The sequence below is a fragment of the Solanum verrucosum genome, unplaced genomic scaffold (genome assembly GCF_900185275.1).
Source record: "Solanum verrucosum unplaced genomic scaffold, falcon-dt-bn FXZP01000081.1, whole genome shotgun sequence".
NCBI classification, from domain to species: Eukaryota; Viridiplantae; Streptophyta; class Magnoliopsida; order Solanales; family Solanaceae; genus Solanum; species Solanum verrucosum.
Window position 1 is genome coordinate 852865 of NW_026020233.1, and position 23702 is coordinate 876566.

At 36.5% G+C, this 23702-nt stretch overlaps 1 protein-coding gene across 1 annotated transcript; it reads right to left on the reverse strand.

Annotated features, from left to right (window-relative positions):
- Window positions 1-2131: 2131 nt before the first annotated feature.
- LOC125832751 (G-type lectin S-receptor-like serine/threonine-protein kinase At4g27290) lies at window positions 2132-22526 on the reverse strand. The gene is made up of 7 exons (XM_049511949.1): window positions 21240-22526; window positions 20926-21063; window positions 20655-20812; window positions 3153-3363; window positions 2769-3006; window positions 2536-2686; window positions 2132-2455 (listed from the first exon to the last, which is right to left on the reverse strand). Exons 1-7 carry the CDS (start codon window positions 22492-22494, stop codon window positions 2147-2149), a joined length of 2460 nt encoding a protein of 819 aa, XP_049367906.1. The 5' UTR covers window positions 22495-22526; the 3' UTR covers window positions 2132-2146.
- Window positions 22527-23702: the final 1176 nt, after the last annotated feature.

Below are 23702 nucleotides of genomic sequence, written 5' to 3' on the forward strand. Positions count from 1 at the left end.
TATAGATATTTTTTTATTTATTTCACGAATTCTAACATTTTATTTGTAAAAGTATACAAAATTGTTACACTTTTTGAACAATTAATCGTAGGTGTAAAATGAAATTTTAATATTATGCACAATAGCAAAATTATGATTAATAGGAATATTTTAAACATACCGACCTCCGGATGTCGCTTTTATTAAAAGTAATTAGATATAATAAAAAATACTGACCTCATGAGGTCGGTATCACATTAAATTTTAAGATAAATAAAAAGTAATCATGTTAATTAAATAATATTGACATCGCGAGGTCGGTATTTTATATTAAATTATTTTTTAACTTATATAAAACTGTCATTCGGAGGACGATTTATTTAAAGTTAATTGAAAATATTAATTTATTACATACTATTTAATTTTACCGACATCTGGAAGTCAGTATTATAATTTTTTTTGTTTTTTATTTTACACAAAACCATTCTCCGGAATACGATTTAAATAAAATTAAATCAAAATATTTCTCAATTTTTTTTATATGGAGAAATGGGGAAAATCGCGTCTGCTAGTGCAGATATTTTTAAAAAAGCGACGGACAACGTCTCTATGTCCGTCGCTTTTTAAAAAAATTGATTGACCAACATTTTGACCAAAAAGCGACAGACTAAGAGACATTGTCCATCGCTTTCTTAAAATATTTGACCAGATATTTTGACCAAGAAGCGACGGACATAAAGATGTTGTCCGTCGCTAATTTAAAAAATAATTAAACAATTAAAATTAATAAAAAGCGACGGACGGCGTGACTTTTTTAAAATTAATAAATAATTATTTTTAATAAAAAGCGACGGACGGCGTCACTATCTATATAAAATAATTAATTAGCAAAAAAACGCGAAAAAAAGCGACGGACTAAGCGATGCCGTCCGTTGCTTTTAAAAAAAATTATTCTTTTTTTAATTAAAAAGCGACAGACTAAGAGACCCTGTCCGTCGCTTTTTAAAAATGTTTGACTAGATATTTTGACCAAAAAGCGACGGACTAAGATATGCCGTCCGTCGCTTTTTTTAAAAACTAATTAATAAAATAAAATAAATTAAAACGACGGACAGCGTGGTTATTGTTTAATTTATAAATAATTATTTTTAATAAAAAGAGACGGACGATGTCTCTATATATATTAAATAAATTATTATTAATTAGATATATATTTAGCACAAAAATCCGTAAAAAAAGCGACGGACTAAGAGATGTAGTCCGTCGCTTTTTGTAAAATAATTTTAAAAATAATTATTTGAATTAAAAAGCGACGGACGACATCTCTTAGTCCGTCGCTTTTTTGGAGCGACGCTGTCCGTCGCTTTTTCTTCCGTCGTTTTTTAGTGGTGAGTTGTTCTAGAAACAGAGAACTTGGAAGCGAGGGTTTCTATAATGGTGGTGTTCGGGCCAGTGTACACGCACTTCAACTATTCTCCAAGTACCTATGACCTTGCATCAATATAAGTATCGGATAACTTTTCCATCAAGTTTATGCAAATGGGAAGGAATCACCTAATTCTATGGGTAGCGGATAACTCTATCCGCCAAGAATAGATAGATGCAAAGAAATCAAAGTGCTTTTGCTTTTGTTAATATTTGAACTTAAGACCTCATGGTTATCAACCCTTTTCATTGACCACTAAGCAACAATATTTTGTACAAATTAAAATATAATCTTTCTTTTTTGATTAGGTAGTAATATTAGAAGGCCAAGGATTAGAACTAATTTGATGCATAGATTTCATATTTCACACAAGTCTATGAGAGAACATTGAAGGAAAATATACAGATTTTTATTGTTTGACCAATTTTCTTAAACTTTGTGTCAAGCGGAACACGGGAGTACATTGCTATTGGATGTTATTTCCACAATAAGAAGCTTCTTAGAAGATACTATTTTACCTTCATGATGCAAATACGATTCCTCTTATTTTAAGCCATCAAAACACTTAACTTCCCCATGTCTTCAACTGATCAGCTAGAATTCAGGATTACTTACAGTTATGCAGCAAATTAAGTGTCAACTAGTCATGTTGAACAACCAATAGTTATTCAGCTATATTACAGGAACAATTAAGCAAATGTCGCTTCTACAGGAAATAACAATGACCTTAAACTTTATCTCCTATCTGACATCTAGTTGTGTGATGCTTAATTCATTGACAGAAGTTTTGCCGTGCTTGCTAGATGAAGTGTCTGCTTCAGTGGATTGGCTTCTTCCATTGAAAAAGCCTGGCTCTTTAGGCAAGGGTAGTGCAACATCACTACCCAACATGAGCACAACTGACGCCATACTCGGCCTATCTTCTGGACACTGCTGCACACATAATAGACTTACATGGGCTGATCTTTGAACTTCAGACTGATTGCATGACTGCCTTAGTTGTGCATCTATTACTTCCATAACCCTGCTTTCTTTGAAGAGGATCCAGACCTGAATATTTGATATTATGCAGTTAGATGCTATAAGTTTTATATTACTTAACATATAAGATAGACAAGAAGTGCTCTTACATGTCCTAGAAGATTATGGTTATGGTCTGGATGGAAGAACCCTCTATTTCTCTTCCTGCTTAAAATCTCCAATACTAGAACTCCAAAGCTAAATACATCTGATTTCACTGAAAATTTTCCTTCTTCTGCATACTCCGGAGACATGTAACCACTGTGGAATAATGTCAAATAAACAAAGTTATAAGTAGCTTTTTAGTATACTGCAAATATTTCATTGGTTTAAAGATTATTACTATGTCCCAACAACTCTTTTTGTCATGGCTCCAGTCTCATTTCCTCTGAAACTTCTTGCCATGCCAAAATCAGATATCTTCGGGCTCATATCAGTGTCTAGCAAAACATTGCTAGGTTTAAGATCTCTGTGGATTATCCGCAATCTTGAGTCTTGATGTAGATAGAGAAGTCCGCGAGCAATTCCATTCATAATATGGAAGCACTTAGGCCAATCAAGCAGTGACCCCCTATCTGTATCTGCAAAAATCAGAGCTTATAATAGGATCATTTCAAATATCCAAATCAAAGATCAGATAACCAAATCCGTCTGATGATTGAACTATTTCAAGAGATGATTCATGAAAATCCAAGTGCGTTAAGAGTTGAGAGAAGTGATAACCAACCAAAAAGGAACCAATCCAAGCTATTGTTAGGCATGTACTCATAAACCAACATTTTTTCTTCTGCTTGTATACAACAACCAAGAAGCTTCACAAGATTCCGATGTTGGAGTTTAGCAATGAAGATAACCTCATTCTTGAACTCATCCGTTCCCTGTGCTGAGTATCTTGAATTTCTCTTTACTGCAATTTCTTGTCCATCTTTGAGTACACCCTAGGTTTTCAAAGACAATTTAGTTGAATGAGCTTCTCCAGAATATTTGACTGACAAATAATAAACTAGAGCTTGATATAGTTGTTTAGTTAAAATAGGAAAATGACAGATAAATTTTCTTACCGAAACTTGTGTTTTCCTTTTAAAGGCCCGGAAATTGTTTTCCAGGCAGTTAGTATTGATACATATATTTGTAATTACAATTATTGTCAGTGGTAGTTAATCTGTTAAATAGCAGTTAGTTAGAATTAGCCTCTAGCTTAGCTGTCAATTTTAAGTCAGTAAAGATAGGTTTAGATATTTTGTTCATATTTTGTGTATATATATACTTTGGATATTCAGAAAATTGATTCAGTTAAGCATTCCACCAAATGTCTGTCTCTCTTCTCGGCAAATCGCCATTACAACAAAGTCAGATTATTCATCACCGCAAGCACTCTCGCTTAACTGCTACTTGTCTTTGCTTACTTACTTCTAAAGCAAGCCAGACTGAAGACAGTACCTTTGTTCTTTTTCTGGGTTTCCACGATAATTAACTACAATTGGTATAAGAGCTTTTTATTCTTGAGGGACTTGTGTGTGTTCATTAATCTGTTTTAGTGAATTACATGGACGGAGAAGCAATTTTTTCTTCAATGGCACCACCAGCTTTTAATGGAGAAAGTTATCAGATCTGGGCAGTCAGAATGCAGACATATCTAGAAGCTTTGGATCTCTGGGAAGCTGTAGAAGATGATTACGAGATTGTTCCCTTACCAAACAATCCCACAATCGCGCAGATTAAAAATCACAAGGAAAGGAAAACCATGAAATCAAAGGCAAAAGCATGCTTGTATACAGTTTCATCCACCATCTTTACTCGTATTATGTCCCTGAAGTCAGCAAAAGAGGTATGGGATTATCTCAAGACTGAGTATGAAGGAGATGAAAGAATTCGAGGGATGCAAGTGCTAAATTTAGTGTGTGAGTTTGAGCTGCAAAGGATGAAGGAAAGTGAAACCATAAAGGAGTATTCTGACCGACTTCTTAATATAGCAAATCGAGTCAGATTGTTGGGTTCCACTTTTAACGATTCAAGGATTGTGGAGAAAATCCTTGTAACAGTACCTGAAAAATTTTAGGCTACTGTTACAACCTTAGAAAATACTAAGGACTTGTCCAAAATTACATTAGCGGAGCTCTTAAGTGCTTTTCAAGCACAAGAGCAACGACGTGTAATGAGACAGGAATGAGTTGTTGAAGGAGCCCTATTAGTTAAACATCAAGATGATGGAAGAAACAAGAAGAAGCAGAACAAGAAGATACAAGGACAAAATAGTGAGAATTTTGCTAAAAGCAAGAAGGCTAGATATCCTCCTTGTCGGCATTGTGAAAAAAAAAGGTCACCCTCCTTTCAAATGTTGGGGGAGACCTGATGCAAAATGCAACAAGTGCAATCAACAGGGTCATGAAGCTGTAATTTGTAAAGCCAAATTTCAGAAGCCTGAAGTTGAAGCTCAAGTTGCTGATCGAGAAGAAGATCACCTTTTTGTTGCAACTTGTTTCACAAGCCTAGATTCAAGTGAAAGTTGGTTAATTGATAGTGGTTGCTCTAACCACATGACATCTGATAAGATTTTGTTCAAAGAATTGTGGAACACTGAGACAAAGAAAGTTTGAATTGGAAATGGTGAGTGTCTTGCTATGAAAGGCAAGGGCACCATAGCCATTACCAGTGGCTCTAGAACTAAGCTTATCACAAATGTTTTGTATGTTCCAGACCTTGATAGAAACCTTCTCAGTGTTGGTCAATTAATGGAGAATGGATTCAATTTGTTCTTCAAAAACAAAACTTGTGTGATAGAAGATCCATCAGGCGATGAGATATTCAAAGTCAAAATGGAGGGGAGGTGTTTCCCGCTCAATCCTTTGGAAGAAGAGCAGACAACTTTCTTATGACAGACAACTCTACAGAAGTTTGGCATAAAAGAATGGGTCATTTTCATCATCAAGGTATGATGTTCTTGCAAAGAAAGGAATTTGTGAATGATATACCAAGATTGCAGAATCGGTGGACAGATTGCCAAGCTTGTTTACTTGGAAAGATGAACAGGCTGCCCTTTCCCAAAACAACTTGGAGAGCATCAAAAAGGATTCAGCTCATTCATACAGACTTGTGTGGACCTCATAGAACACCATCTTTAAATGGTAGTCTTTACTACATTGTATTTATTGATGATCTAACAAGACTGACTTGGATTTTTTTCTTAAAATTCAAGTCTGAGGTAGCTGATGTGTTTTGGAATTTTAAGGCAAAAGTGGAAAATCAAAGTGGCTGCAAAATTCAGACTTTAAGGTCTGATAATGGGAAGGAGTACACTTCAAATCAGTTTAAATTACTCTGTGACAAAGCTGGTATAGAACATCAGCTAACAGTCCCTTATACTCCACAACAAAATGGAGTTAGTGAGCGGAAAAACATACCTATAATGGAGATGACTAGGTGCATGCTACATGAGAAACATCTACCAAAAGGGTTCTGGGTGGAGGCTGCCAGCACTGCTGTTTTTTTGCAAAACAGACTTCCTTCTAGATCTGTAAAGGATAAAACACCATATGAAGCATGGTATGGTCATAAGCCCTCATTGCAATTTCTCAGAATTTTTGGCTGCTTGTGTTTCTCTTATATACCACAGGTTAAAAGAGATAAGCTTGACAAGAAGGCAGTTCTTGGCATCTTTATAGGCTACAGTACTGTTTTCTCCAAAGCATATAAGGTCTATAAACCTCAAACAGAGAAATTGTCGTAAGTAGAGATGTCCACTTCATTGAGGACCAGCACTGGAACAGGGAGAAGCCTGAAAACAATCCACCAGTTGACAGTCTATTAGATCCAAAAGATCTAGTAGATGATCCTCCTGTTGGAGGCATGCGGTGTTAGACAATTGGCTTTTTTTCCAGCTTATTATTTTTACTGTTTTTTACTTATTTCAGTTTAGTGCTTCCTATTTTCTAGCTAGACTTAGTCAACTTTAGTTGCTCAACTTTCTGAAGTTAGTGGCCCCTTTAATGGATGTTAGTGGCCCCTTTTATGGTTGTTAGTGGTACATGTTCTTATTTAGTTTTAACATCCACTCTGTAAGTGGCTACTAGATAGGAAATGGTTAGGTTTTTCCTTGTATAAATTCAAATCTTATGCAAATTAATACATAGCTGGAATTTTATAAGTTCACTCTATTTTTATTCTTCAAATCAGTTTCTTGAGTATTTTTGTTCTAACAGTGGTGTCAGAGCCTCTAGTTGATCTTACAGGACCAAAAAGTTTTAACCTACAACACAAATGACATCTAACAACCTACCTTTAAATCCACCATTCACTTTCACCGGTGAAAATTACCAAATCTGGTCTGTGAAGATATAAGCTTTTCTGGAAGCCTATGAACTTTGGGAAACTGTGACGAAAGATAAACCACTTGCTGCTCTACCAGCAAATCCTACTTTGGCTCAAATTAAATCCAACAACGAAGAGAAGGCAAAGAAATCTAAAGCCAAGTCGCTTATGCAGAATGTTGTGGCAAATTCTGTGTTTTACAGAATCATGGCTTACAAAACAGCAAAAGAGGCTTGGGATAGGTTGAAAGAAGAATATCAAGGCAGCGATAGAACACGTCAAATGCAAGTGTTGAACCTGAAAAGAGAGTTCGAGTGCTTGAATATGCAGGACGATGAAACAATCAGTAAGTATGTTGATCGAATCTCCTTAATTGTTAATAACATTAGACTTGTTGGTGAAGAATTTACAGACAAACGAATTGTGGAGAAAGTTCTTGTGACTCTTCTTGAGAGGTTTGAATCTAAGATTTCCTCTCTTGAAGAATCCAAGGACCTGGGCAAACTTTCATTAGGTGAACTAATGAGTGCTCTTCAAGCACAAGAGCAAAGGAGGACTATGAGACGGGACAAGTTCACTGAAGGAGCTTTCTCTGTACAAAAACAAATATTTGGTAAAGGAAAGCAACAGGTCAACCAAAAGAATAAGGGCAAGCATGATGGAGGAAATAATAGTGGAGATGTGAAGCAGAAGTTCCCTTCGTGCAAACATTGTAAAAGAACTACACATCTGGAGAAGTACTGTTGGTGGAGAGTCGATGCTATATGCGGCAACTGTAAGTAGACGGGGCACATATCCAAGGTCTGCAAATCAAGAGCAAAGGCCTCTGGTGCTTTGCAAGCACAAGTAGCAGAAGTTGCAGATGCACATGAGGAGCAACTCTTTGGAGTTTCATACTTTTCAATCAATGAATCCTCTGATTCATGGCTTCTTGATAGTGGTTTCACACATCACTTGTGCAATGATGCTGAAATGTTCAAATTCCTCAATGATACATACAAATCTAAAGTTAAAGTGGGAAACGGTGAGGCAGTAGAAGTCAAAGGCAGAGGTACAGTGTCTATCTCAACAATATCAGGTATCAAAACTATTCTTGATGTTTTGTACACACCTGATATGAGTCAAAATTTGTCGAGTGTTGGACAAATGCTTGAAAATAATTATTCTCTGCATTTTAAGAATCGTGAATGTGTTGTTTCTGACCCTTCTGGAGTAGAATTATTTTATGTCAAGATGAGCAAGAGAATGTTTTCAGTTGATTGGGAGAAAATAACTGAGCATGCTTACACTATTACTTCACAAACATGTACAAACCTATGGCACAAAAGGTTTGGTCACTTCAATCTGAGAAGCATTGTAGAGATGAAAAAGAAGGAGCTAGTGGAAAATATGCCTGAATTTCTTTCTAATGCTCAAGTTTGTGAAACTTGCCAACAGGGAAAGCAAACAAAATTGCCATTTCAAGCAAATCAAGTATGGAGAGCTAACCAGAAACTTCAGCTCATTCATACGGATGTTTGCGGCCCAATGAAAACAGATTCATTGAGTGGTAACAAATACTTTCTCCTCTTTATTGATGACTACACCAGAATGTGTTGGGTTTATTTCATTAGACTGAAGAGTGAAGTCTTTGATGTTTTTAAACAATTTAAAGCTTTAGTAGAAAATCAATGTAATCTTAGTATTAAGGCTTTAAGGTCTGACAATGGAGGAGAATATACTTCTTCTCAGTTTGTGGAGTTTTGTAATAGCACAGGTATTGAACGCCAATTGACATTACCATACACTCCATAACAAAATGACGTGTCTGAAAGGAAGAACAAGATAGTAATGGAGATGGCCAATGTCTTTTGCTCGAAAAAAAGATCCCAAATCAGTTTTGGGCGGAGGCAATTAATACCTCTGTATATTTGCTGAATAGATTGCCTACTAAGGCCTTGCAGGACATGACTCCATATGAAGCTTGGTGTGGGAACAAACCATCAGTACGCCATCTCAGAATCTTTGGGTGTATATGTTATTATCGAGTTCCAGAAACAAAGAGGACTAAGCTGGACAACAAGCCTCATAAAGGCATATTTATGGGCTATAGTTCATCCAAAGGTTACAGGATTTTCTGTTTGAAATCAGAAAAACTAATTCTCAGCCGAGAAGTGAAGTTTGATGAAGCAGCTGGTTGGGATTGGAAAAATCAGAAGACCTCTTATTTTGATTTATTTTCAAAAGAGCAGCCTCAACTTTCAGAAGATGAACTAGTGGATGATGTACCAGTGAGGGGAACTCGATCCTTGAAAGATGTCTATCAGCGGTGTAACTTGGTTACCTTTGAATCAACAAGCTATGCTGAAGCACAAGACTCTCAAGCATGGAGGAGAGCTATGCAAGATGAACTAGACATGATCGAGAAGAACGAAACCTGGCAGCATGTTGACAGACCTAGAAATCGCAAGGTGATTGGTGTAAAATGGATTTTCAAGAAAAAACTCAATCCTGATGGAACAATTTGCAAACATAAGGCTAGATTGGTGGTGAAGGAATACGCACAACAATATGGTGTGGATTACCAGGAAACATTTGCTCCTGTAGCAAGGTATGATACAATCAAGCTTATTCTTGCATTTGCATCTCATAGTTCCTGGCAGATTCATCAACTTGATGTCAAATCGGCTTTTTTGAATGGTTTGCTTGCTGAAGAGATCTATGTAGAGCAACCTGATGGTTTCTCAATTCTTGGAAAAAAGGATTAAGTTTATCTCTTAACGAATGCCTTGTATGGCCTAAAACAAGCCCTAAGGGCATGGTATGAGAGGATGGACAATCATCTCATCCAAGTTGGCTTTAGTAGAAGTCAAAGTGAAGCTACTCTGTATGTGAAAGTCACTGCAGGTGAGTCCTTAATTGTCTCAATTTATGTGGATGACATGCTTGTGACTGGAAGCAAAATTGAACTAATCCAAAGGTTCAAGGATGAGATGGAGAAAATCTTTGAAATGACTGATCTTGGAGTCATGAAGTACTTTCTTGGCATGGAAGTGTTGCAGTCCAGTGATGGAATTTTCATATGCCAGCAGAAATACATTTCGGATATTCTAAACAGGTTCAAAATGCAAGACTGCAAACCTGTGAGTACTCCAATCTCTACTGGTGTGAGGCCTGGCAAGGATGAGGATTCCGAAAAAGTGGATGCTAGTATGTATAGAAGCTTAATTGGCAGTCTTCTATATCTAACCACAAGCAGACCTGACATTCTATTTGTTGTAAGTTTTGCTTTCTAGGTTCATGCATTCGCCTAGAGACACGCACTTCACAACGGCTAAAAGAGTGTTAAGGTATATTAAAGGAACCAACAAGTTTGGAACTTTTTTCCCAACATCTGCCAAAGTAACTATGAACCTGATCGGGTACTCTAATAGTGATTGGGGTGGCGGAGTTGATGATTCCAGAAGCACCTCTGGATATCTTTTTTGTTTGGGGACAAGTTGTTTTAGTTGGAGCTCTAGGAAACAAGAAACTACATCTCAATCAATAGCAGAAGCTGAGTACATAGTTGCTGCATCTACTGTGAATCAAGCTATTTGGCTAGGAAGATGTTGAAAGACTTAGGCCATGAACAAACAGAAGCTACCAAGATCATGTGTGACAACAGTTCAACAATTTCAATCTAAAAAAATCCAGTGTTTCATGGTCGAACTAAGCATATCAAGATCAAGTTTCATTTTATTAGAGAAGTCCAACAATCTAATGAAGTGTTGCTTGTTCATTGTTCATCTGAGAACCAGTTAGCTGACATTTTCACTAAGTCATTGCCAAAGGAAAGGTTTGAAGATCTGAGGCAACGAATTGGTGTTTGCCACAAAAATGCCAAGGAGGAGTGTTAGACAATTGACATTTTTTCCAGCTTATTATTTTTACTGTTTTTTACTTATTTCAGTTTAGTGCTTTCTGTTTTCTAGCTAGACTTAGTCAACTTTAGTTGCTCAACTTTCTGAAGTTAGTGGCCCCTTTAATGGTTGTTAGTGGCTCCTTTTATGGTTGTTAGTGGCACATGTTCTTATTTAGTTTTAACATCCACTTTGTAAGTGGCTACTAGATAGGAAATGGTTAGGTTTTTCCTTGTATAAATTCAGATCTTATGCAAATTAATACATAGCTGGAATTTTATAAGTTCACTCTATTTTTATTCTTCAAATCAGTTTCTTGAGTATTTTTGTCCTAACACGCGGTAGATCTCTGATATCTATCAGAGATGCAATATTGCAATTTGTGAGCCCACAAGCTATGAGGAAGCAGAAGGGGATGACAAATGGGTAGCAGCAATGAAGGAGGAGATAATGATGATCGAAAAAAATCATACCTGGGTGCTTGTTGAGAAACCTCTAGACAGAAAGATTATTGGTGTAAAATGGGTCTTCAGGACAAAGCTAAATTCTAATGGTTCCATTAACAAACACAAAGCGAGGCTTGTAGTGAAAGGTTACGCTCAGATCTTTGGAGTAGACTACTCAGAAACTTTCGCACCAGTTGCTCGACTTGACACAATCAGATTGCTACCAGCCATTGCAGCGGAAAAAGATTGGAGAGTTTATCAACTTGATGTTAAGTCAGCCTTTCTCAATGGTCTTCTCCAGGAGGAGATTTATGTTGAGCACCAGATGGCTTTTTTGTCAAGGGGGAAGAAATAAGGTTTATTTGCTAAAGAAAGCTCTCTATGGTTTAAAGCAAGCACCAAGAGCTTGGTATAGCAAGATTGACGATCATTTGCTCAGTTTAGGCTTCAAGAAGAGCCTATCTGAGTCTACACTTTATATTAAGTGTTCAGGTGCAGACATACTTATTATTTCTTTGTATGTTGACGATCTCTTTGTCACAAGAAGTAAGGTTTGCCTAATTGAGGACTTCAAGCTAGAAATGATGAGGTCTTTGAAATGACAGACCTTGGACTGATGGCGTACTTTCTTGGAGTGGAGATCAAACAAAATGAAGACAATGTGTTCATTTGCCAGAAAAAATATGCTCAAGAAATCCTAAAAAAGTTTCATATGGAAGACTGCAAAGTTATGAGTACTCCAATGAACCAAAAGGAAATTTTTTCCAAAGATGATGGAACTGAAAAGGTGGATGAGGCATATTATAGAAGTCTTATTGGCTGCTTGATGTATTTGACTGCAACTAGGCCTGATATTCTGTATGCAGTGAGTTTTTTTGTCTCGGTTCATGCATTGTGCAAGTGATTTACACTTGAGCAGCTAAAAAAATTGTCAGATACATCAAGAGAACTATCAACTATGGTGTTAAGTTTCACAAAAGTCAGAAGTTTAGACTTAACGGATTCTCTGATAGTGATTGGGGTGGTGCACCTGATATGAAGAGTACTTCAGGTTTCTGTTTCAATCTTGGGTCAGGAGCTTTCTCTTGGTATTCCAAGAAACAAGATATAGTAGCACAATCAACAGCCGAGGCAAAATTTATTGTTGCAACAACAGCTGTTGACACTGTCGTTGAGGAAAATTATGTGTGATCTGAATATGGAGTAAAAAGAAGGGACTGAGGTTTTTATTGATAACCAAGCTGCAATTTCTATTGCTAATAATCCAATTTTTCATGCAAAAACGAAGCATTTCAATATTAAGTTGTTTTTCTTAAGAGACGTGCAGAAACATGGAGATGTGAAGCTTCTTTACTGCAAGAGTGATGAGCAGGTTGCTGACATTTTCACCAAGCCCCTTTCCCTCGGCAAGTTTGAGTTCTTTAGAGAAAAACTAGGAATCAGCAGTTCCTAAACCAAGGAGGAGTGTTAGTTTCTATGTTTTAGGACTGCAGCCTTTTACTTATTTAATGCAGTAAAATTAGCTTTAGTTTTCCTCAAATAACTTCTTGACCTAGTCTCTAGGAGTTTGTTTATCTTCAGCAGATGTGTTGCTGATTTTTAGGACCATGAAGTTAGTTCTTTATTATAAGTGTAAGTCTTAGGCAGTGAAAAAAGACTACATTATCAAATAAATTTATCTCTTCTTTCTTGTTCTTTATTGCTTTATAGTTCTAATCTTTCATTATTCTTAAGTTCTCCTTTGTTCTTTTTCTGGGTTTCCACATTAATTAACTACAGAATAGCTAATATCAGAGTAGCAGACATGGTTTTAGCTTCCATTGAGTTTCCATGGCTGTGGATCCTATCATGGTATTAGAGCACAGTATGTTGCTCAATTTTCGGTGAATTCTTCTTCCGCAATTACAATCCTATCATGCCTATCTTTCATATCCATCTAACAAAATTCTTATTCACAGAACTCTTAACCAAAATTCCAGGTACAAGAAAACTCAAAGTTTAACAGCGAAGGAAGAAAAACTGTTACAAGTGTACATGGTGCTCCGGTTGATATGGCAACTACTAAGAAGGTTGGAAATCCAAATATGAACCTTATCAAGGAGCAATATGCACAGCTAGTTATCTTCCCTCTCTTCGCCATCATCCTTCATTAATTTTTCATTCACAACAAGTGAGTTGCAACAACTTTGCACTTGTCAAGCTTGAACCTTTTTAACAAATTCAACGCATACCTCTTTTGGGACAAGAAAAATGCCTTCACAAGATTGAGAAATCTCCATTTCTAGGAAAAACATAATTTTCCTAGATTGGTCATCTCAAAAGCTTTTAGCATTTCAATTTTTAACTTTTTGAACTGCAGAGGATTTTCACCTGTGATGATCAAATCATCGACATAAACTGATATCATAATCAACATCCCATCAGCTTGCCTTTAGAAGTACAGAGTATGCTCATTGAGGCTTCTGTTGATGCCTTGAGACAACAAATGAATATCCAGCCTACTAGACCAACCTCTTGGAGCTTGTTTAAGACCATAGAGAGATTTTCTAAGCTTGTACACCTTGTCTTCTTTACCTGCAACTGTAAAACCTTTAGTTTCAATATAAATGTCTTTCTCAAGCAATCTGTTGAGAATTGCATATTGACATCCAAATGGAAGATTTTCCACTTGTATTGTGCTGCAAGTTTGACAAGATATCTTATTGTCTCATGCTGCGCAACAGGAGTAAACGCATCTCAAAGTCCACTCCAGGCTGCTGAGAATATCTTTTAACTACAAACCTAGCTTTATGCTTGAAGATGGAGCCATCTGGATTGAACTTTGTTCCATAGATCCATTTGACACCAATAACATTCTTTTGTTCTGGCCTATACACCAACTCCCAAGTATCACTTTTATTAATCATGGAAAGCTCCTCCTCCATTGCTGAAATCCAAACTTTATGATTTGCTTCTTCTTCAAATGAGGATGGTTCAACAAGAGCAAAATTGCATTGCTCATAAACGTCAGCTAGTGATTTGGTCTTCAAAACAGGAGAACCTGTAATCAATTCAACTTTTGAATTGTTTTTTGTTCCAACAATAGGACTAGAGTAAGCATCACCTTTTACGGATTTGGAGTTGCAACTGAAGTACTCCTACCTTGGCGATAATATCTCTATCCACATCATAGTGGCTAGACTCATTCACTGCAAGATCTCTACTGACAAACACTTTCTTGCTACTTACATTGTACACTTTGTATCCTTTTGCAACTATGCTATAGCATTACAGAACACAAAGTTCTGCCTTGCTATCTAATATGCCTCTTTTAGCATCACATGTGCATAGAATACCAAACCAAATACCTTCAAGTGTCTTGTAGACGACTTTATACCTTTCCATGCTTCAAATGGTGTCATGCCTTGGACTGCTTTAGTTGGTAATCTATTTGGCAAATAGACAGGTATTGACTGCTTCGGCCCAAGAATATTTAGGCATCTTCTTGTCTACCAACATTCATTTTGCCATCTCCATTATTGTTCTATTCTTCCTCTTAGAAACCCCGTTCTGTCTTGGAGTGTAGCTAACAGTGAATTATTGTTGGATGCCCAAATCTTTACAATACTTGTTAACTGATACAAAGTATGTTAAGTTCCATTATCTGATCTGATATACTTCAACCGGCAATCACTCTCCCTTTCCACCATAACCTTGAATTCTTTGTAAACAGAAAACACTAGAGATTTGCTACTAAGAAAGTAGCCTCATGTCATTCGAGTTAGATCACCCACAAAGAGAATAAAATACTTGTTTTCACTCAAAGAAGCCGTCCTCATTGGTCCACATAAATTTGTATGAACTAACTCTAGCTTTTCCTTAGCCCTCCAAAGACTTCCTTTAGGAAAGGATTATCTATGCATTTTACTAAATTGACATGAATCACAAACATCTTTGGATATGTCAAATATTGGGTACATCAAGCACCATACCCTTTGATTGCATATACACTAGTGAGCTAAGGTTGTAATGACCGAACCTTTTGAGCTAAATCCAAGTATCATTTAATTCAACATTGAAAGAGCAATTATCAACAGAATAGCATGAAATTTGAAAGGAATTGTCAATCATGCTAATTTTTACTACTTCACATCCTTAAGGATCATAAATAACACATTGGTTGTCCTTAAAATTAAGAGAATATTTTTTATGAAGCACCTGAGCAACACTCAACAGGTTTTGAGTCAAATTTGGCACATAAAGAACATAACTAATAATTTTCATACCTTCGTCCGTAGGAAATTTTCTGACCCTCTACCGTGAGCTTGCACCAATGCACCATTTCCAAGCTTCACTTTAGTTCTATCAGATCTGTCCAATGTAACAAACAAATTTTCATCAATCACCATGTGCCTTGTGCACACACTATCAACATACCAGTTACATCGATCAACATGTGATGTGTGTGAGGCAATGAAAACTCTTCCTCTGATTTTTCAATTTGATGATCATCCGCGAAATTCATTTGTTGTGAAGACGTACAACTTTGATTTTGCTTTTTGCGTGCAATGCCTCTCAATGTGCCCATACTTCTTCTAGTATCTACATTGAATTGGAGTCCTCTTTGACTTCTGCCAACAATTATTCTCTAAGTGGTTTGTCTTCTTACAAATACCACAAGGTGGTTTGTCTTCTTACAAATACCACAAGGTGGTTTTCCTTTTCTCGATGAATCATCTTGGTTTCTACCAGATTTTACCTCTCCTGATTTATCCAACCAGACTTTTCTCTCTTCTTTTTGATGCTTGAATTTTTGCCTTGCTTGAAAGGCATCTTCTACTATCCTTTCACTTCTCATAGTTACCCGCTGCTCTTGGACTTGCAATTTGGAGTTCAGTTCAGCCATTGTAAGAATAGTCAAGTCACAAGACTCTTCAATAGCTGCAATTTTCTATTCAAATTTGTCCGGAAGGCTGACCGAGATCTTCTCTACAACTTTCTGATATGGAAGGCTTTCACCAAGTATTCTTATTTGATTTACAATCTCCATCAGCTTGGAAGAATACAACTCTCTCTTCAAAGCTAAGACTCTAATAGATTTTACTCTGTTCAAACTCCTCATTTTAACTAATCCCAGGCCTCTTTGTCTGTTTCACAAGCCATAATCCTCGTAAACATCACGTCCATAAGACTTGAATGTATGCAGGTGAGACCTCTTGGAGATCTAGTCACCAACTCATCATACTTCTTAATTGCATTGAGAGTTGCATTAATTCTCAATGGCTGGACATTAGGTTCTCCAAGCTCAACAACTTCCCATAAGTTGAGAACCTTTAGATAAGCCTTCATCTTGATGATCCAAATGTGATAATTCTCTCTAGTAAAAGTTGGAGGACTCATCGTTGGTTGATTTTCAGGTGCCATGAATTTTTTCAGCAATCAAATTCAAGACATAGAAAGTAGATGAGCCAAACAAACAAAATTTGATTCAGATCCCTTAGGAAATAGGCTCTGATCCCATTTTTAGAAGAAAAGGAAGAAGAACTACAAGGCTACAAGATGTTAACAGTAGGAATTGCTCCAGAAATCTGAAGATGAAGATGAAGATAGGAAAGACTGAAGTTTTCTTTTGAGTTCTATATTTCACTCTAGATGTTCCATCACATAAGGTTTATATATAAATAAAAGGGATAATACATATATTGGACCTTAAACTTGACTTCAAATTTTAACTTTGACCTCCAACTTTCAAAGTGCACAAATAGACACTTTAACTATCCAACCTTTTAATAAATAAACACGCGTGTCTTACCTGGCAAAACGCGTGACGTGCACGCATTTTGCGCGAGTGAGAAGTAATTTTTAGGCACACAACAGTGAAAAAAATGCTGAAATGACACTCTACCCTTAATTAATTTATTTTTTTTTAGTTCTAAAATGGATGTGTAAAGTGTTTAATTAGTTGGCAGCCATTGAGTGGCTCACTAATACACGTGGCAGCGATTGCATTTCACGCTCTTGGCTCCAAAAATCGCGTGTTTATTTATTAAAAGGTTGGATAGTTAAAGTGCTTGTTTGTGCACTATGAAAGTTGGAGGTCAAAGTTAAAATTTGAAGCCAAGTTTAAGGTCAAATATATGTATTATGCCTAAATAAAATGTGAGTATTACAACCACATAATAAGGGCATATCCAACCCAAACACCAAACTATGTACATATGTGGTTCACTAACCACCACTCATTTTTAAATCAAAAGACTTATGTACTACAAAATATCTACAATCTAGGACTTTCTAGAGAAATCTTACTTTCCTAGCAGCAAAATCATCTGTCACATGGTGGCTCACCCTCATCATCCCTATCCCCTATCATCACTGCCTTCCCATAGTGAACCTTAATTGACAATTCATCATCACCTATCTACCGTTCACAGCCTTACACTTATGCTCCAGTTGAACCTATACCAAGAATATCATGACCAACTCTTAGAAGATCACTTAGGCATCACACCTTCCCTGCACATTTTTTGGACTACATATCTACACCAGGCCAACCTTAAGTCTCCCGATGGTAGCTCCAAATAGCCCAGTACCTTATCTCTGTTGCCTTCATTTCAAACCACAATCATGTCTCCCTCAATTATCTGGCTCCTGATAATCTGCTTTTGGTTCAAACTGTTTGCACTAACAATGAGCCAACTTCTTATGAAGAGGCAGCATTGTTCCCTGCTTGACAAGCAGCAATGAAACTTGAACAAGGTCTCCCTCATGCCAGTGGAAAGGAGTCTGTAGGCTGCAAATGGGTATATAATCAAACATAAGGCAGATGGGTGTATTGAGAAGTTTAACGACAGGCTGGTCGTCAAAGGTTATACTCAACAAGAAGGGATTGATTACACAAAAATTCTCACTAGTTGTTCAGATGACTAATGTCAAAGCGTTAATAGCAACTATACTTAAGAAAGAAAGGTGTATTTCTCAACTTGATGTAAATAATGGATTTCTCATGGAGATTTACATGTAGAAGTCTACATGGAAGTTTCTCTTAGGGTGTGTTTGGTAGGAAGGAAAATATTTTCCGGAAAATGTTTTCCAATTTTCTCATGTTTGGTTGGGGTTAAATGCTTTAGAAAATGTTTTCCAAATCAACTCATTTTCTTCAAATTTAAGGAAAATATGACTTTCCTTCAAAACTTAAGGAAAACATTTTCCAAAACTCTCTTCCAACTTCAAATTACAATTTTTTTTATTGAAAAAATCAATTTATTTTGTCTCTACTCTCAGACCAGCCCCCCAACCACCCCTCCAACAAAATTTAAAGCTTATTTTAAAAAAATGTTTTTAACTTCAATTTGTTTACCCCACCCTCACCCCTACCCAAGCCCCCTACCACCACCCCAAGCCCGCTACCCTTAAAAAAAAATCAAGTTTATTTTAAAAAAATATTTTCTACTTCAAATTTTTATTTTTTTCACCCCTACCCTTGACCCCCCTGCCAACCCCCCTACCACCCCCCGCCCTCCCCCCAAAAAAGTTTTAAGTTTGTCTTTAAAGAATATTTTCAACATCAAATTTTTATATTTTCACCCCTACCCTCGACCCCCCCCCCCCACCCCTCTCCCCAAAAAAGGTTTCAAGCTTTTTTTAAAAAAATATTTTCAACTTCAAAATTTCATTTTTTCACCCCTACTCTAGACCCCCACCCACCCACTCCCCTACCAGCCCCCCCACTCTCCAAAAAAAAATTTTAAGTTTGTTTTTTAAAAAATATTTTCAACTTCAAATTTTTATTTTTTCACCCCTACCCTCGAACCCCCCCCCCCCCCCCCAGCCTCCCTATCACCCTCCCCTCCCTCCCCCCCAAAAAAGTTGTAAGTTTGTTTTTAAAAAATATTTTCAACTTCAAAATTTCATTTTTTCACCCCTACCCTTGAGCCCCACCCACCCCCCACCCCCAAAAAAAATTTAAGTTTGTTTTTAAAAAATATTTTCAATTTCAAAAATTATTTTCTACTCTAGTAAAACTAAAAGATATTTCTCAAAACATTTTCATTCATAAATCAAACACTAAAAATCTTTTCCGGAAAATATTTTCTACTCACCAACCAATCATGAGAAAATAAATCAAAAATCTACTTGTTTTCCAAGAAAACATTTTCTAGGAAAACATTTTCCATGAAAAACATTCTCCTTCATACCAAACACACCCAGTGTTACCAATCCTGACCTTGTTTGCAAGCTAAACAAATCACTCTATGGTCTCATACAAGCAAGTAGGCAGTGGTATGGCAAACTAGCTGAGGCATTATGTTCCAGAGGTCAGTGGGTACACTCTCTCTCCGGAAGATTACTCCTTGTTCTACAGAAACTCTTCTGCAATGTATATTTCAGTGTATGTAGATGATGGTATCATCACAGGAACTGACTCAGGAGAAATATCTTAGCTTAAGGATTACCGATACGATAGGTTTAAGATCAAAGATTTGGGCAGGTTACACTATATTTTGGGTTTGGAAGTTCTATACTGAATGGATGGAGTCATTATCTCACAAAGGAAGTTTGATGGTGACTTGTTGAAGGAGTATGATTGTCTTAGTTTTAGCAGCTTCACTTCTCTTGATCTATACTGTAAAACTAAAACATAAGGAATGTCCAGCAATATCAGATCATTCCTTTTACAGAAAGTTAATAAGGAAGTTAAATTTCTTGACAAACACTAGGCTTGAAATTGCCTATAGTGTCCAACATCTAAGACAGTTCATGCAAAATCCAAGGGAACCCCACTCACAAGCAGCTTGCATTTGCTCAGGTATCTCAAGACAGACACTACACTTGGCATTTTTCTCTCAAATGATCCTGACTGCACCATAAGTGGTTATTGTGATTCAGATTGGGCCACATGCCCTAACTCTAGGAGATTAGTTAGTGGTTACCTTGTATTTCGAGGAAACAGACCTATAAGATGGAAATCTAAGAAGCAAGAAACAATTTCCTTATCATCAGCAGAAGCTGAATACTAATCCTCTGAAAACTGGTTAGAGAGATTACTTGGTTGTGCAGGTTGTTCAGAGAGTTAAATGTATCTTTTCCTTAGACTGCATCAATCTTCTGTGACAGTCAGTATGCCATACAAATAGAAAGAAAACCTGTTTCTCGTGAATGGACAAAACACAATGAGGTTGACTGTCACTTGGCAGACAATCTCACCAAATCCTTAACAACTGTCAAACATTCTTCTGTACTCACCAAGTTGGCTTGAGAACCTCACCGCCAACTTAAGGGGGTATTAGGATATATATTTGTAATTATAATTATTATAAGCAAGCGGTAGTTAGTTTGTTAAATATTAGTTAGTGAGAATTAGCCTACCTTAGATGTTGCTTAGCTATCAATTTGAAGTCAATTAAGATAGGTTGGATATTATTTTCATGCTTTGTATATATGCTTTGGATATTCAGAAAATGGAACCAGTTGAGCATTCCGATCTACCAAAATATCTGTATCTCTTCTTTGCAAGTCGCCATTACAGCTAAGTCAATTGCTGAGTATCCATGGCTGCTGATCCTATCAGTTTGTTTGGATGAAACAGAAAAAAGTTTCTGTTAACATTGTTACCTTGTAAACAGGTCCAAAACCACCCTCTCCAAGCTTGTTGCTCAGCGAAAAGTTATTGGTAGCATGAGATATAGTTTCAAAATCAAACAACGGTAAATCTAGCTCTTCGTCTTTGTTTTCGTTAGTGCAGAACATTTCAGAGCTTCTTGTTCCTCTTCCTGTTAAAATAAGGACTTGATTGAATGTAAAGAGAAAAATTCTGATATTTACCAAATGTGACTCCAGAAAAAAGGTACCACTAATTCAAAAGCAGAAAAAACCTCTAGTTTACCTTTGCTAAAATGTTGCTGATTCTGATCCTTCTTCTTTCGCCTTATGTACAAGATTAAGCATAGTGCTAAGAGCAGTCCTAACGCTGCCACTGGCAAGCTGATACTCAGTATCTTTACCTTTTTTGTACTGGAGTTACCTGAGGATCAAATTAAATAAATTCATCGAGTTTCATAAGAAGGAAATCTGTTTTGTTTGTAGAGAAACCTCAACTTGCTCATTCCATGACATTTAATTTGGTCTGGAATAATACTCAAAATATAATGTAGCATTCTTAACAACCTTACATGAAAAAGTGAAGAAACAGATTTGTACCTAACTCGGAAGAGTCCAACTTTACATAGATATCTTGCCCACTAGCACCAAACTCTCTGATGTCCATCAGCTCATTAAACCAAAGCAAGCACCCTTCATTTGTCCCTGTTATGTCTGGATTTGCATAAGCCATACATGAGCAGTTTCTCAAGCACAATTCCTCGCATGCATTTAGAGTCACTCCTCGACTGTACCAAGCAAAACGAGTGTCTGGAAACTTGATGCCTGGATATTTCAAGAATTTTACTTCCTTTTGGCAATTCAATGATGTCTTTCTAACACAACCTTTTGACCAATTTCCCCTTGCCCATTCTGTTGGATCTTTTGGTTCAAATTTATCCGGACATCTGCAGATTGGAGTGTTGCCACTGTTGCAGAGACCATATGACTGACACTGTCCATAAATGTCACAGTTATCTGCTGGTACACTAACATAGTCATCCCAATTCTGAGTTTGATTATTCCATATCGAGAGTTGTAGAACCCCATTTACTTGCATCACTACCCTTGCAAGGATAGACCTATCCGTTAACTGATACATAAAGGAAACTTTCTCTGGATCAGATATATATGTATAGTTATAATCAGGACTTGGTAGCTGAGATGGCGAATTAGAAAAGCCTCGACCATTCCACGGTCCAGACCTGTAGTGTTCAATGGAACCGTTCATGACAAATGGTTGTGGGAATCCACGAAGATCAAATACCCAATTAAACTCACCCTTGGAGGGGTCATTTCTGCTCTTCCACGACCTGAGGAAACCACGAAAACCAGTCTTCAGATCAATCCCAAGCTTCATTCCAGGTAGAGCCGTGTCAGTTGGATAGTCAAAACTCTGCCACAGATAATTCTCAGTTGAATCATCTCTAACAACAAGATTGCCTGAATCAAGAAGTTGTGCTATTGGATTTTCTACATGTCTAGTGGAATTGGATGACCAAATGACTCTGCCAGAATCATTTATAAGAGTAAGAATTCCTTGTCTGGTTAAATTTAGCACGCTGGATGTATCGTTGAGTGGACTGTCTCGATTAGCAACCCATACCACTGTCTGTACAGTAACTTTATTGAATAATATTCCTAAGTACCATTTCCCTGATGTCCCAGGTGAAAAAAATTCCAACTTGAACTTGGCACCAGATGAAATAATGGTAGTTCCATCTGTTAGAGGTTGATTTACAGGTATGGTATCTAGAGCAGTAGTCGACAGAATCCATATGGATGACAACAAGAAAAGTATGTTTATGGCTTCCATTGGTCTTTATTGTTATCTTAGTAGATGGAGTTTGTTTTTTCTTACAGATGAAGTCATGGAGATGTTCAGAAGCTTGATTAATCAATCTGTTGTGTGGACTTTGACAAGAAATGATAGGTTCATCAATCGTATTAACATAGTCCACGTGGAAATTTGCTATGTTCACCTCTCTTTGTCTTAATAACCGAGAAATAAATCACTTATCGACAGTCTTTAAAATACTCATGAACTTGATTAAGTAATTTAAAAATACAGTTCTACTTGATTAAATATTTTAAAAACATCCATCTTGTGCTGCATGTCATCCACCCAAATATATATAAAATAAGTATTTGAAAAACATTTAATTTTAAGAATTTAACAACCATAGAAGAAATGAAGAACTTTTTTTTCTAATCTTTTCTGTATCGTTCCAATATTATCGGATGTCCCCCAAGGACTTGAGATGAATGAATTACTTAGCAGCATTTTTATCTAAAAAAAAAAAACTTTTTTCTTTTAAAAATCAAATTATTTTTTATCACCCCATCTCACCCTATCCAGTACTCCAACTCCACACCTCACTAGTCACTACCCATCCACCTCCAAAAATATTTATGGGGTAAGAATTTTATTTTAACTTATTTTAAAAAGTAATTTTAATTTAATTTGCACGGGGGGAGTCGAGATAGGTAGTGGTGTGGAATAAGAATATTTTTTTAGAACCTTTTTTTCAAAATTGGGGGTGGGGTGGGTGGTGGGGTTGCGTACGGGGTAGGGGATGAGGTAGGGTAAGAAAAATATTAATTTTTTAGAAAAAGTTTTTTTCTTCTTTATTGCTAAATTTTAGCATTTAATTATTTAAATATTTTTTTCATTTTTATTTTACTACATATATTTATGTGTACGCGTCAGTAGAAACTTCCACATATGTGCGTGGATGGATTACATGTGGTATAAGAGGGTGTCTTTTAAATTATTTAATCAAGTAGAAGGATGTTTTTAAGGCAATCATTAGTTGGGGGGACTAAAGTAATAATTCACGTCAACTTAAGGGGTATTTTCAATATTTTTCTCTATTTTTTATGGAATAATTATTTATTTATTTATTCATTCTAATAAAATTTACTTTAAATGGATTATTCGTATATTCATTTCTGTGTGTTATTTACTTATATAATAGAATAGGGGTGTCAAATGGGTGGGTTACACTGAAATTAGAGAAATTA